Source organism: Dendropsophus ebraccatus, chromosome 4 (assembly GCF_027789765.1).
Source record: "Dendropsophus ebraccatus isolate aDenEbr1 chromosome 4, aDenEbr1.pat, whole genome shotgun sequence".
In the NCBI taxonomy this organism is placed as follows: domain Eukaryota; kingdom Metazoa; phylum Chordata; class Amphibia; order Anura; family Hylidae; genus Dendropsophus; species Dendropsophus ebraccatus.
Window position 1 is genome coordinate 119739715 of NC_091457.1, and position 16083 is coordinate 119755797.

Sequence of the window (16083 nt, forward strand, 5' to 3'; positions counted from 1 at the left end):
TTAGGATTATAGTAAAATACAAAAAGTTATACTCAACTGCCCTGATCCCCCACAGCTGCCATTCTGACAGTTGTGGGGGATTAGGGTAAGCAAGTATAACTTCTTTTTTTATTTTGCTATCATTCTGACGCCATAGTGGGGCAAAATAGAATGAGTATTGTAAAATATAACTGAGAATAAGAATTTAAAAAAGAAAGAAAATCAGAATTGTCCAGGCTCTGGGTCTTCTGTCTTTGGACAATAAATTATTGACACCTTTGGTGTAACAAATCGACAGTAAGAAAGACAAACAAGTGGATTGTTGCCCTGATAACCTTCTACTCAGCACATACAGAAGAGATGTCACAGTCATGTCATGAGAAGAACCCGCTCAATGGACAGTAGCATTCAATAACAGTCATACGACCAACCGTTTAATCCCAAATTGTGGAACTTTTTATGCATGACCCCCAGTAATATAGCCCACTGAAAGGCTCATTGATCTTGCCAATGTACACACCTTTTAACAGTTTCTTGATATACACTTCCATTGCCCACATATGTAAAGTTTTTCTGATAATTCAGTTAATAGTCATATGGGCGTGACCTTAACTTTAATAATGGGAATGAAAGCCAAGTGATGAATGTGATTTAAGGGATATGTATTAAGCCCCTGTTACACATGGCAATGGAGAGCAAGTGGGCGCCGACCTCACTTGCTCCTCATTCCCCCACCCACTGCCAGCGCTATCACACGCACCGACAGAGAGTGAGGAGGAGCGGGTAAGAGCCGGGGGGAGCGTAAGACAGCTGTCTGCAGCCGCCGCTCCTATTACACAATCGTTGGCGTTTCAGCCTTTTGAAAGAAAAAGAAGAAGATCAGACATTGTGCATGTCGTCTGAGCGTTGTCTTTTATTACAGGAAATGATTATCAGCCGAATACGGCCGATAATCACTTTGTGTAATGGGGCCTTTAGAGATATATCGCTAAATATAAAACATTCACACCCCATGACTGTATAATCCCACCCATCACCTGATAGTCACTTAATTCATTATTTACAAAATTAAGGTCACACCCATCTGACTAATAACTAAATTGACAGATTATAACCAAAATATCTTGGGAACAGGAGGAGGTATCAGAAACTGTAAGGTGTGTGGGAAATATTTTGCCATTTTTTTTGTCTTCTTGTGCTTGACGTAGCAGAGTTGAATTTGTCCACTGGCTTAATATGATCAGTTACCTTTAGTGACTTTTCACAATGCCTGATGCAGCTCTAAAGGGTTAAATGAGAAATTGTGCAAACGTCGGAGTTCCATTATGCCCATCCCTCTCTGTTCTGTCAGGAGGGGTAGGGGTTTAGTGAGCGGAGAATGATATTTTTACTGCAGTGCCTGTGTGTTATGTCCAGAGGAGTGTCTGCCACACGTCACATGAAGGTGTGTGTCACATGTGGAAGGTGTGTGTGTGTCACATGCAAGGGAGGTGTGTGAGGGGTGTGCAAGTTCACTGTGTCAAACAGAAGCACACGGCTAGCAATAAACTAGGATAAACCGGCTTCCAGTCGCAAGACCTAGAAGTGTGACAAGTGCTTGTGTGCTCACAGGGGCACGTGCCCCCTTATACAGCGTCACTGCCAGCTGATTCCAGTAGGCACATGCAAATAGTTTCTGTAGATGAACATCACAGCATTATTACGACCCATGGTGTCTGTATATCTCAGAACAGGATGACGTCAGCATAACTGATAGCTGAATTCATGACATCATTGTTTCAATGTTAACTGGTTGAAAGATAGCATTGCATAGCCCAAAGATAGCATAAAGCTATAGTCAATGCTAACCACCCTGAAGCAAATTCTGAATATAACACATGCACAATACTAGATATATACTGTGCCAATGTATATTCCAAAGTACTCAAAAGTAGGTAGAGAATGCTTGAAAACCTATACCGTGTCACACGGACGTTGACCACAAGATGACGGCAATATCGTCCACTCAGACCACAGTTACAGTGTAGTCATGTGATTCTGACGTGGACACCATCAGCACAGGATGTCATCCCAAAATATACACATCACAAGCAACAAGTCACAACTCACTGCGACCTGTTCCTTTAAATGGAAAACACTAGAGGAGCTGAGAGTGAAAGTGGAGTGAACACAATCTAATGTCCCTGGAGACTCTTTAGAACATGACTGCATATACAGCTTCAGAGCAGAACTCCACACATGTGTTTTTAAAATACTGGACGTGAAAGGTCGCAAAATATAAAACCTGCAGGCTCTAAAAATGTGCAAAACCTGCTAATATCAATCACACCTACAAATAGAATTATTGCTGAAGGACCTCAGAGCTGAGATAATGGGAGGGGGATAAGGGGGGCAGGGATTTTTTCAGTCATCCTATTAAACACACTACCATCAGCCTCTTTGCCATTTGAAATGGCTAATAATAGGGTTTTCCTATTATTTCATCAAAGAAGGGTTATTTAACTATTCATGCCAAAGCCAAAACAGATGGACGGGGGTGCTGGGCAAGACCCCCACCAATGTAATATTTTTCAAAAGCCTGGATAACCTCTTTAAAGAGACTCAGTCACTAGGTTTATGCAGTGCTATCTCAATGTAGCATAAACTAATGACAAAGAAGCTGAACAGAATGATGTATCACTTACATTGTTCTATGATGCTGATTCAGAGATATCCTCCTGCATAACATGGACAATAAGTAGTCCTGTCCATTATGTGCATAAGTTCAGTAGTCCTGGATATTCATGAGGAGCAGAAAACTCTGCCCACCAGCTGCTGATTGGCAGTTTTCTATCCATGTTGTGTATAGTCAGTTAATTGTCAAGCAGCAGCTGGAGGGCGGGGGGAGGAGGGGATGTGGCAAGAATCCTATTCTCCTGCATATTAGGAGAACGGCTGAACAAAATGATGTAAGTAATACCCCAATCTGTTCAGCATTTCTGTCACTAGTTTAAGCTGCCCTCATTTAAGACAGCATAAAGCTAGTGACAGATTAAGGCCACATTTCCACATTGCAGTTATCGAATGCGACCAAAAGTATGCCTCTCTGCAGTCACCAATAGCCACGAAATGTTACTGTTCCCAGCAATAACACATTGAAATATAACCACTTTAGAAACCATAAATAAGGCCCTGTTCACATTTCTATCAAAGGTTGTGTTAGAAGCCTCCATCACAGATCCAGGCAGAAATCCCAGACAAAACAACACTACATTAAACCATATTTATAGTCCTAGGGATTCAACTGGTGCAGTCAGATCCAATGATAGCATTATTTTCATAGAGTAGAACCATGGAAATTTTAATGGAGATGTGAAAGAGGCCCAAGATAGTGAAAGAGCAATGTATGATGACAGCAACTAAAGTTTTATAAAGTATTAATTAAACTTCAATACAACAATTTTAGAATTACAGCTAACAGAGCAGGACATGTTACTGTATACAGCACAACCCACACTCGTATAATAAGTATAATGGCTTCAACAGGGCCGGTTTTAGACTAGATGTGGCCCTGGGCGAAGTTAAAGGTGGGGCCCCAAATGCTGAAATATTTTAGCAACAATTTAAGGTCCCCATACATGTTACTCTTTTGTTGGTGGTACCTGTTGCTCCTGGTGGGTTCGGCCATCAGCGTAAGGTGTATGGGGCTCTCTGGACAGTCCTCTGACAGATGATATCAGTGGACATAGGGGGTCGAGCTTGATGGAAAATCAACGCCCAACCTCTTTGTTCTCAGAGAGATAAGCCGGCATCAGATCTGTATGGCTATGGCTTTCCCCTCTCATAGAGAACACAGGAACACTCAGATGTGCCAAATTTCTGTGTATGGGGAGGACGGGACCGGATGGGACAGATAATTGTCAGCTGAAGGATTGTTCAGCCAGCAGTTATTGGAAGTGTACGGCCACTTTTAAGGCCGTATTACACGGCCTGATATTCCGCAGAAGCGAGCGCCAATCTGGTAGAATGGAGCTCGCTTAGAGAGCCTACTACATGGCTCTTTTATGATGCAGCAAAAGCTATGGAGGAGATTTATCAAACTGGTGTAAAGAAGAATTGGCTCAGTTGCCCCTAGCAACCAATCAGATTCCACCTACTTAGAATGTGAGTAATGAAAGGTGGAATCTGATTGGTTGCTAGGGGCAACTGAGCAAGTTTCATTTTACACCATGTTTGATAAATTTCCCCCCCTATGTGTATATATACAGTATATCATTAGTGATGTGTGTGCAATCCTTGCTGTATATAGTAAACAATAAAGATATATACTACCTGATTAAGGTCCCCCGGTGTCCTCAGGCCTTGTCTGTGATATATACTACCTGATCATGTTCCCCAGTGTCCTCTCAGAGCGATAGCGTCCTGATTCGGACAATTTTCGCTCCATGTATTAGGGCCCTTACTCAGTTCAGAAGGTTACATGCCGGGACTGCCGCTATATGCCAGGACTGCCGCTACATGTCAGGACTGCAGCTACATTATGGGTCTGCCGCTACATGTCGGGACTGCCGCTACATGTCGGGACTGCCGCTACATGTCAGGACTGCCGCTACATGTCGCTACATGTCAGGACTGCCGCTACATGTCAGGACTGCCGCTACATGTCGGGACTGCCGCTACATGTCGGGACTGCCGCTACATGTCGGGACTGCCCCTACATGCCGGGACTGCCCCTACATGCCGGGACTGCCGCTACATTATGGGACTGCCCCTACATTATGGGACTGCCGCTACATTCTGGGACTGCCGCTACATTCTGGGACTGCTGCTACATTATGGGACTGCCACTACATGCCAGGACTGCCGCTAGTGGTGTAAACACAAGAACTATTTATATGAATTGCATTAAAAAAATAAAATAAAAAAATCACTATAATCAGGACCAAATATTACCTCCATACCGTTATTGAAGAAAACACACTATATATAGGCCAATATTACCACCATAAAGTGACCGCCCCATAATGACTTTATATACACTATATACAGACCAATATTACCGCCATAGAGTGACCACCGCATGACTCTTTATATACACTATATACAGACCAATATTACCGCTATAGACTGACCACTGTATAATGAATGACTCTATATACACTGTATACAGACCAATATTATGTGTCTGTAAGGGCCCTATTCCACTGGACGATTATCGTTCAGATTATCGTTAAATCGTTCGAATCTAAACGATAATCGTTCGGTTGAAATGCAGTTAACGATTAACGACCGAACGAGAAATCGTTGATCGCTTTATAAGACCTGGACCTATTTTTATCGTTGCTCGTTCGCAAATCGTTCGCGTTGAATAAGACATCGTTCGGTCGTTCGCAATAGATACGAATGCAATAGCGAATAAATAGCGAAGAAAAAACGATCGCAATTACGATCATAAGTAACGATTATCGTTCAATGGAAATGAGTGAACGTTTTCAGGTCTTTCGCAATAGTGGTCGTTTGCGATCGTTAATCGTTAATGATATGCAAACGATAATCGTCCAGTGGAATAGGGCCCTAACTCTATGGCTGTACTTTTGGTCTGTATATAGTGTATATATAGAGTCATTATGTGGTGGTCACTGTATGGCGGCAATTTGGCAATATCATTATGTGGTGGTCAATCTATGGCAGTAATGACTATATATACACTATATACCGACCAATATTAATGCCAAAGAGTGACCACCGCATAATGACACTTTATACAGACCAATATTATTGCCAAAGAGTGACCACCGCATAATGGCTCTATATACAGACCAATATTACCGCCATAGACTGACCACCACATAATAACTCTATATACAGACCAATATTACTGCCATACAGTGACCACCACATAACTCTATATACACACTATATACAGACCAATATTACCGCCATAGAGTGACCGCCACATAACTCTATATACACACTATATACAGACCAATATTACCGCCATAGAGTGACCGCCACATAATTCTATATACACACTATATACAGACCAATATTACCGCCATAGAGTGACCGCCACATAACTCTATATACACACTATATACAGACCAATATTACCGCCATAGATTGACCACTGCATAATGACTCTGTATCCAGACCAATATTATGTGTCTGTAACTCTATGGCTGTACTATTGGTCTGTATATAGTGTATATAGTCATTATGTGGTGGTCACTGTATGGCGGTAATATTGGTCTGTATATAGTGTCATTATGTGGTAGTCAATCTATGGCAGTAATGACTATATATACACTATATACAGAGCAATATTAATGCCAAAGAGTGACCGCCACATAATGACTCTATATACAGACCAATATTACCGCCATACAGTGACCACCACCTAAGGACTGAATACCACCTTATTTTTTTTTCTCACCGTATTGCCTTATATACATAGGAGCTGCAGCCAATCAGCGGCCTCAGTGGTCACCGGCAGCAATTACATAGGACTGATGAGGCCAGAGAATGGCTGCAGCTCCTATATACAGTCTATTCACCTCAACACTTGGAGTCAGCAGTGCTTATACACACACACCATTATATATATATATATATATATATATATATACACACCATTATATATATATATATATATATACACACACACACACCATTATATATATATATATAATATATATATATATATATATACACACACACACCATTATATATATATATATATATATATATATATATATACATACACACACCATTATATATATATATATATATATATATATATATATATATATACACACACACACACACCATTATATATATATATATATAATATATATATATATATATATATACACACACCATTATATATATATAATATATATATACAAAAATTGAACACGAGGACGGCACTCCAGTAGTGTATAGTGAGGATTTATTCACCCAATCACAAACAGCTATATATATATATATATATATATATATATATATATATATATATATACACACAGCTATATATATATATATATATATATATATACACACACACACACACCATTATATATATATATATATATATATATATATATATATATATATATATATACACACACACACCATTATATATATATATATATATATATATATATATATATATATATATATATACACACACACACACACACACTCACACACCCATGAAAACACATTATACAGATACAAACCATCCAGTCCACACACTATACACAGGACATGTAACACACACTACATTCATGCATTATACACCTACATTCATACACATTACACACTACATGTACAGTATACTTACCCCCTCTAGCATGCTGGGTGTAGTGGTACACCCCCCTCATGTACCTTGCAGCAGCAGCAGGCTGTCATCCTCACCCGGCAGCCCTCTCCTCCATCGTCCCGACAGCTCCACACCAGAGCAGGAAGTCACGTGCAGAGAGGAGCTGGAGGGAGGGGGAGGGGGAGCTACACACACGGAGCAGACACCAGCCCAGCGTCCTGCAGCCTCTGCGTGACCCCTGATAGCAGCAGCCGGGGATCACTCCCAGACGCTGCAGGACGCTGTCTGTGCTCTCCTCTCCTACTGGAACTGCGGGAGGGGCCCCTGGGGGATGGGGGCCCTGGGCATTTGCCCTGCTTGCCCCCCCCTAACGCCGGCCATGGGCTTCAATACTGTTGGAAAGAAAATATAGAGTTAGGTATAGTCCAGGCCCTGAGGGGTCAGGGCAAGTCACAGAGACTAGAAAACACCTAGGAGAATTACTGTGTTATGACCTTTGCCCCTTGGGGCCTGCACTAAACAGAACACTGTTCTACCTGGAGTGTTTCTTTAAAGGAGAAATCCATCCCAAAGCTAAATTATAGTATGTCATTGCAATATAAAAATGATACAAATTCTCACTTATTATGGGAAATGCACATATAGGGGGAGATTTATCAAACTGGTGTAAAGTAGAATTGTCTTAGTTGCCCCTAGCAACCAATCAGATTCCACTTTTCATTCCTCAAAGATTCTTTGAAAAATGAAATGAAATGGATTCTGATTGGTTGCTAGGGGCAACTAAGACAATTCTACTTTACACCATGTTCGATAAATCTCCCCTATAGTGCTTTTTTCCCTCCACTTATTACTGCATCAAGGCTTCAATTCCTTGATAAAATGGTGACGTGACAACACACTGTATAAGTTCCTGGGCTGTACGGTGGTGGCTGTTTTATCAAGAAATTGAAGACTTGATGCAGTAGTAAGTGGAGGGAATAAAGCACTATGGGGGACATTTACAAAGCGTACGCCAGGGGGAAGGTGCAGATTCGGCCCTTCTCCCTGGCGTACGCCCCGCTCGCCCGATGGGCAGGCTGGGGAAGCTTGGGGGGCGTGATAAGGTGGGGAGGAGGCGTGGCCTCATTTATCATGATTAACGCCTGCTCGCAGGCGTAAATCATGATCCAAATCTACACCTGCTGGGAGCAGGTGTAGATTTAGTACGCCGGGCGCAGGTTCTGGCGCCCAGCTAGTGAATCCTGCTGGGGAAAAGGGGCCAGGGCCTTATATAAGACCGGGTCTTCATAAATCCCCCTATATGTGCATTTCCGTTAATAAGTTTCTATTGAGAACTTCTATGTTGCAATAACATGCTGTAATTTAGCTTGGAGACGGACTTCTCCTTTAAAGGAGTTGTCCAGGCAAATGTAAAATTTCATGTGCAAACGTAACCCCTCGCGCCGATGTCGATCCATCTGTTAGATTTTCCGCTCCCAGCTGCTCTCCTATTTTATCTGCTTTCCATGATATCATGCTCCTCCGTGAATGGCGGAGCGAAGATCGGGACATCATCAGAAGGTAGAGCTTAGAATGTATGGGCTGCTAGAAAGCACACACTGGCATTACACGGTAACGTGAGACACTTACGGGACAACATGATTGGCCGCTCACACATCAGTATTATATGGATCTGTAATTGCTGACAAAATAGTACCCATTGATGTTAATGGACCCTTTTACACATCCGTGATCCATGCCGCAAAAAATACAGACACCCTTTATAAATGGGTCCAAGCTAATGCAAAGGATTACAGATCCACATTCGTTGTTCTGTCCGTAGCAGCTCTGTGGATGTGTAGGGTTAGTGTTAGGCTTGAGGATTACTACCTGATCAGCCTGACAGTCTAACCCTTGCTCTAACCCCTAACGTTAGGTTCACTCTGCATCAGAGGCTTCATATGGAATAACAGGACATGCAGAATTTTTTTCCTGTTACATATGACATAAACAAGCAGAAAACCCAACGGACCCCTTTGCCTCACTGGGGCAGATGCTGATATTGTGCTTTTAGGAAGCCCAAACTGCAAGCAGCCAATAACGTCGCCCAGTGAGTGCCTCTGGTCACATGACCACATGACATCGGTACAAGCCTCCTTGCAGCTCATACATTCTAGGCTCTACCAGAGCCTAGCTGGAACCAGAAGACCTGAGACCAAAATAAATAAATAAATATAGATCTATTAGTTCCTATTATTTACAAAAAATATATATAAGCGGAAATAAAAATCTATTTAAGTAGGCAGATGCTCAAAATGGTAGTAGCGAAATGCTACCATAATACCAAGGGTTAATATCAGTCACATCACTAAAGCAGCCATATGCTTCCAGCTCTGTTATATAGTTTTTAAAGATAAACAAATTGGGCTAAGTTCTGTACGTAATACTGGTAATGTATAAACACTATTTGATATAAGCCATATAGTGTTTTCTTCTTGCTACGCAAAGGTAAACTAATAAATCACTATGCAATTTCTGATACATGTATAACTCATGGTTTACCCATCCAACACTCTGGTCAAGAAAGGGCAAATGCACTGACCACTAGGTTATACAGATGCAGACAGATTCGTTGGCTAGATGGTGTCCTATATGCCACGCTATATTGGTTGTTCAGCAAGGAAGCGAATAACTCATCCAACTGACTATTCTTATATACATGTTTCTAGAGGGTTAGCTAATACAGTGACCTCTATGTCAAGGTTCTTATTATCTATACCATGCTACATACATAACGGAGCTAAGTTAGCAAATTGCTAGCTTTACATACTGTACCTTACTACACAGATATAGCAGAGCTGAGTCACTAATTTGGTCCAGTTCATGTGCGCACTACATAAAAGTGCATGCACACCTAATGCATTATCATCTTTAGAATAAAATAACTGCACATGCCTATAGAGCTAAGGACAAACTTAGCTCTGCTACATCTGTAATTGTTGTGCTGTAGGCAATGGTTAAATCACCCAGGACCCTGTTTCTGTATGCCTCTGGCTAAGAAAGGGTTAACCAATGTACTATTACAATACAATAGCATCTGCGTGGAGATACAACAGCACAGATGGTGTCCGCTATACCAGGCTGTAGCGTAGATTCTGTGCTGCACAGAAAGAGTTAACCCATCCAGTGCCCATCATCCAGTAGCTGCCATTCTGTAGATGCAGAGCTAGAATAAACACAAGCATGCCCGGGCACAGCACACTACTAAGAAAGACATTTGTAAGTCCATGCCTCAAACAAGGGGCATTGTTACTTACCCATAGAAGCAGGGCTGGTACATCTGAACCCCCAGTGTCTCCATGACCCTATTGTATTTATTTCTCCCCTAAAGGTGTTCTGCAAGCCCTTGGAGGCCAGTGAAAGTCAAATGAAGTAGTGGCTGAGCATGTGTCATTGTGGGAGGTGCCTTATTACACCTTGGCAACTCCAATCCAGAAAAAGCTGTGTGCCTGACCAGTGCCCTGCTGTCTGCCTGCTATTCCAGACCTGTTTAATCCAGCAGCTACCTGGGGCAGAGGACAACCTTGTGCATAGGGTAGTACCAAGGGCAGTGAGGGTATACCCAGCAGGAGAGGGATACTGAAAGCAAAACTACACACAGCTGCTAGAGATGGAAACCTTGTTACAGTATAGAAGCCGGGGGCAGAAATGCAATGATGTATGTGCAGATGTAGCAATACTGGGTTTCTCAATTGTTACAAATAACAATCCTATTGTAATGTGTTTTCTGAGGACTGCAGTCAGCAAAAGGACAAAGTCAGCACTGCTACATAAAATGTATGTAGGCACAATATCAAAATTATTTTACATCATATTACATAAATAGGCTGGATTATTATGCAATGTTAAAATACAATATCTTATTAGGAAACAAAAGTAATCTGACCCCTATTATTATATATTAGGATAATTATCTTGTAATGATAGGATGTGAATGTGACATCACTTTATGATCAGTGAGAGTCTGAGCACTGGGATGTCCACTGATTCAGAGAATCAAAGGATTGCTGCAGTACTGATTCAAGTTGCTGCAGTTTCTTGCACAGCCATCACTTTCTAAGGGTATGTGCACACTACGGAGTCCGGGCGGATCACCCACAGCGGATTCTGACGCTCGTCCCACCCCTGCGGGCACGTGCTCCCACTTGAATTTTTTTACGCCGGCCTCATAGACTCTATTCTGTGGTCAGGCGGATTCCGCCATCCGCCTGGAGAATGGACCGGTGCATAGAATGGAGTCTATGGCACAGGCAGGGATGGGCACCAGTGGGGGCAAGCGGCGGAATCCACGGCGGGTGATCCGCCCGGATTCCATAGTGTGCACATACCCTCAACTTGTTCATTCTTTGGGCAGATGGTGGATTCCACCTGTGTACAGAATGGGGTCTATGGCACGGGCGGAGATACGTGCAAGGGCAAGTGGCGGAATCCGCAGCGGGTAATCTGTCCAGACTCCGTAGTGTGCACATGGGATGGGAAAACCTCTAATTATTCCACTATGGAAGAGTCTGAAAATGTACGGTACATGCTCCAAAACTGTGTTTAGACAATTCCTTCCTTAAACCCCTTTAAGGGTACGTTCACACTTACCGGATCCGCAGCGTATTTTCTGCTGCGTATCCGCAGCAGATTTCATTTAAATAACTGAATACAGCATGAAATCTGCACCCTCAAATCTGCTGCGGATCCTGTAGGTGTGAACTCACCCTAAAGAAGCATTCTGGGTAGGAGCCGATAAAAAAATAAACAAATCTATACTGATCTTCCCCACTCCCCTGCCACAGCCGCTGTCACAGGCCTCCGGAAGAAGCAGGGGCCAGGGTGGCTGCACAGCAGAGGAGGTAAGTATAATATGTTTATTATTTTTACATTACTCCCAGCCCTAAAGAAAATGTTTTCTTTCCTAACAACTCCTTTAAAGTATTCTCTGGATTTAGGATGATCATAGTTAAGTAAGTAAAACAAATTTCACTCTTTTTCTATGTAGATTTTAGACAGGTAGATAGACCCTAAAAGTCAGTGGAGTCCTGATGTTGGAATCCTACTAGTGGTCCAGTATGGCTGTTTTCCTGTTGCTTTGCTCCTATGAAACAGGGAACAAAGTAACAACAGTGTGAATCTTGCCTTATAGTAACCTTGCCATAAATGCTACTGGCAACCACCCCTAGGAGGAGCTCACTGCATAAAGATTTACAGTATTCAGCTCCTATTTTTTCAATACTCCCCCTAGTGGTCACTACATGAAGTCTAAATTATATCCATTATCAAATGAAAAAAACAGTGCTCCCCTATACAGATGCATTGTAGAAATGATTGCAGAATTTTATATATAAAAACACAGTGGTGGACTGTAAGGCCGTGTTTTGCACTGGGGACTAAAATCTGAAAACCTCTACTGGACATGTTGAATTGGCTTATGTTCAACGCTTGCTATAATAAAGAGGTCTAATACATTGTTTAAAGAGTCAGGTTTGCACCTCAACTTTTGAATGTTTCCATTTGTAAAAACATATAATACCCAACAATGGTCTTGTCATCAAGAATATTGATGAACGAACTTCCCGGTTGGTCCAAACCAGAACGCACTGCATTTGACTTCCGGTGGCTTGTTTTCTATGAAAGGTAAATTAAAAGTTATAAAAATGTGTCTATATAATGTATTACCATATCTGTGCGGTTCTGCCACACTGGTAGTTGATAAAAATCCAGGAAGTGAAGAAAAATGGCCTCTGTGCCAATTCACATTGTCTCCTGCTCCCACTGCTCTCCCACCTTAGGAGACAAATATTCCATGCCTCTGTCTCACATTGTGTGTGTTTGCTGAGCTCAGGCTGATGATGCAGACAGGGGGCAGGGTGTGATGTCACAGGAGGCTTGGCTGGATCCCCCAATCCTCTGAGTGATTCACCATCTCTGACCGGCCAGAAGCAGGTGCAGCAACTTCGCTACTTTGCAACTTGTGCAAAACTCTGCAGTGAAATTAGGGCTATGTTCACACATGTTGAAGTTTCATTGCAGTACTGCAGCGTCTTCACGAAAATGATGCAGTTACACGATTACATGAAAGGATCAGAGCCGGCACTGCCAATCCCACCTGCGCAAAAACCAAGGCATAAACAGTATACCCCATGTAAGATAATATTGGATAAAGTCCTTATTGTGGGGCTCAACTTCAAAGATAAAAGATGCTTGATTATAATATGTGCGTGGAGATGAAAAGGAAAAAAAAATAATTAAATTAAAATAGTTCTTTACTTTATTCCAGCGTAACAAGTAGAGAATACAGTGTGCTGTGTGGTGTTACAGGTAGAGAATACATCGTGCTGTTACAGGTAGAGAATACAGTGTGCTGTGTGGTGTTACAGCTAGAGAATACAGCATGCTGTGTGGTGTTACAGGTAGAGAATACAGCGAGCTGTGTGGTGTTACAGGTAGAGAATACAGTGCTGTGTGGTGTTACAGGTAGAGAATACAGCGTGCTGTGTGGTGTTACAGGTAGAGAATACAGCGTGCTGTGTGATGTTACAGGTAGAGAATACAGGGTGCTGTGTGGTGTTACAGCTAGAGAATACAGCATGCTGTGTGGTGTTACAGGTAGAGAATACAGCGAGCTGTGTGGTGTTACAGGTAGAGAATACAGTGCTGTGTGGTGTTACAGGTAGAGAATACAGCGTGCTGTGTGATGTTACAGGTAGAGAATACAGCGTGCTGTGTGATGTTACAGGTAGAGAATACAGGGTGCTGTCTGGTGTTACAGGTAGAGAATACAGCGTGCTGTGTGGTGTTACAGGTAGAGAATACAGTGTGCTGTGTGGTGTTACAGGTAGAGAATACAGTGTGCTGTGTGGTGTTACAGGCAGAGAATACAGGGTGCTGTGTGGTGTTACAGGTAGAGAATACAGCGCGCTGTGAGGTGTTACAGGTAGAGAATACAGTGTGCTGTGTGGTGTTACAGGTAGAGAATACAGCACACTGTGTGGTGTTACAGGTAGAGAATACAGCACACTGTGTGGTGTTACAGGTAGAGAATACAGCGTACTGTGTGGTGTTACAGGTAGAGAATACAGTGTGCTGTGTGGTGTTACAGGTAGAGAATACAGTGTGCTGTGTGGTGTTAAAGGTAGAGAATACAGTGTGCTGTGTGGTGTTACAGGTAGAGAATACAGCGTGCTGTGTGGTGTTACAGGTAGAGAATATAGCGTGCTGTGTGGTTATAGGTAGAGAGTACAGTGTGCTGTGTGGTTACAGGTAGTAACAGTGCGCTGTGTGGTTGGGAACACAATGAAATGGTTAAGTACTGCAAATAATTCAGTAACACAATGAAACTGCAATGTGTGAACACAGCCTAGATGTTCTGAAACAGATTTAGGCGGGGAATAGGCAGGGTGGGGGACTGTAATGAACAGCTGAGGGAAAGCAATGCATTCTGGAACCTGTAGTACTGTGTACAACTGCTCAACCAGGAAGTACAGCCACACAATACAGAACAAAAACCCCCAAAGCAAATGGATTTTTGGTAGTCTCAAAACTGGGATAGATAGATAAGTAATGCTTTATGCTTCTGCTGAATGTTTATTTTTTTACCTCTAACTGGAGTTCCCCTTTAACTCTATAACTATAGTGGAATCATATACCATACTGGAAATAATTACAGATTTTACAGATATTTGGTTACATCACCACCCGTTCCCCGTTTGCATGAGGTGTGAGTTATACTGCATACTTGATCATGTGGAACATGCATATGTTACTTATATACCAAGACTAAGTGATGTATAAATCGCCTTCGGCATTCTTCACTTGCACTGAACGCAGCTATTTGGGGTTTCATTCCACATTACATCTGTCACAGGTGTTTCTGCAGGCACTGTGGGTATTTTTATGCTGTATGACTCCTTTTCTGCTGTATGATTTTTTATATGGTAGTTTTGTACAATAAAGATATATATATATATTTCATAATCCGTGTGATAGTCTGTCCATTCTTGGCAGGTTTGAATGAGGTCACACCATGTAGTAAAAAAAGTATGCTCACTCCAGGAACCAAATGTCACAGACACATTCTAGTTATATAATCGGGATGCATGGTCATAGAGATGAGCAAACTTACAGCCATAGGCGGCGTTCACACTATGTATGACAGTGGCCGTTCTGTGACACGTCAGTGAAGTTCATCTCGCAGTACCAGCTGGATAAACTTAATTTCCTTTGAATTGGAATGAGGGCACATTCATTGCTCACATTTCAATTCACCATAGCCGACTCTGTATATACTCCAGACGGGATTCCTTACGGCTGGAGCCACATTGTACAATGTCTGCTCTGTCAGTCTTGTGCGGCCACTATTCAATGAATAGCGGCCACACAAAACTGACATCAGTTTTTTTGTGAGGCGGCAAGGAATCCATTCCCGAGTATATACAGAGTGTATACACTCTGCCTGGCAATCAATGCAATGTAATGCAATGCAACAACGGACATTATTAAATGGAAAAATATGTTGTGTGAACATAGCCTAAGGCTGCATCCATGTTTTCCAGGTGGTTGCTGGGCTGCATCTACGTCCTCTAGACAGCAGAATTCAAATTTTGATTGTTTTGTTCACTCTTCTCTAATAGTAAAAATATGATAAGTCAGATTTGTAATTTACTTCTATTGAAAAATCTCAAGTCTTCCAGTACTTATCAGCTGCTGTATGCCCTGTAGGAAGTGATATTCTTTCTATGGGGATTTGCTACTGCTCTGGACAGTTCCAGACATGGACA

General features: G+C 42.1%; 1 protein-coding gene across 9 annotated transcripts in view; it reads right to left on the bottom strand.

Annotated features, from left to right (window-relative positions):
• Window positions 1-16083, bottom strand: part of MITF (melanocyte inducing transcription factor) — a 227513-nt gene that overhangs the window by 112243 nt on the left and 99187 nt on the right. Inside the window, exon 1 of one of the 9 annotated variants that reach the window (XM_069966900.1) lies at window positions 10576-10655. The exons of 7 other annotated variants lie outside the window; for them this stretch is intronic. In XM_069966900.1, coding sequence (XP_069823001.1) covers window positions 10576-10619 — 44 coding nt within the window. In that variant the 5' untranslated portion in view covers window positions 10620-10655. Of the gene's footprint in view, window positions 1-10575; window positions 10656-16083 lie in introns of those variants that run through there. One more of the 9 variants, XM_069966901.1, reaches the window with a different exon arrangement.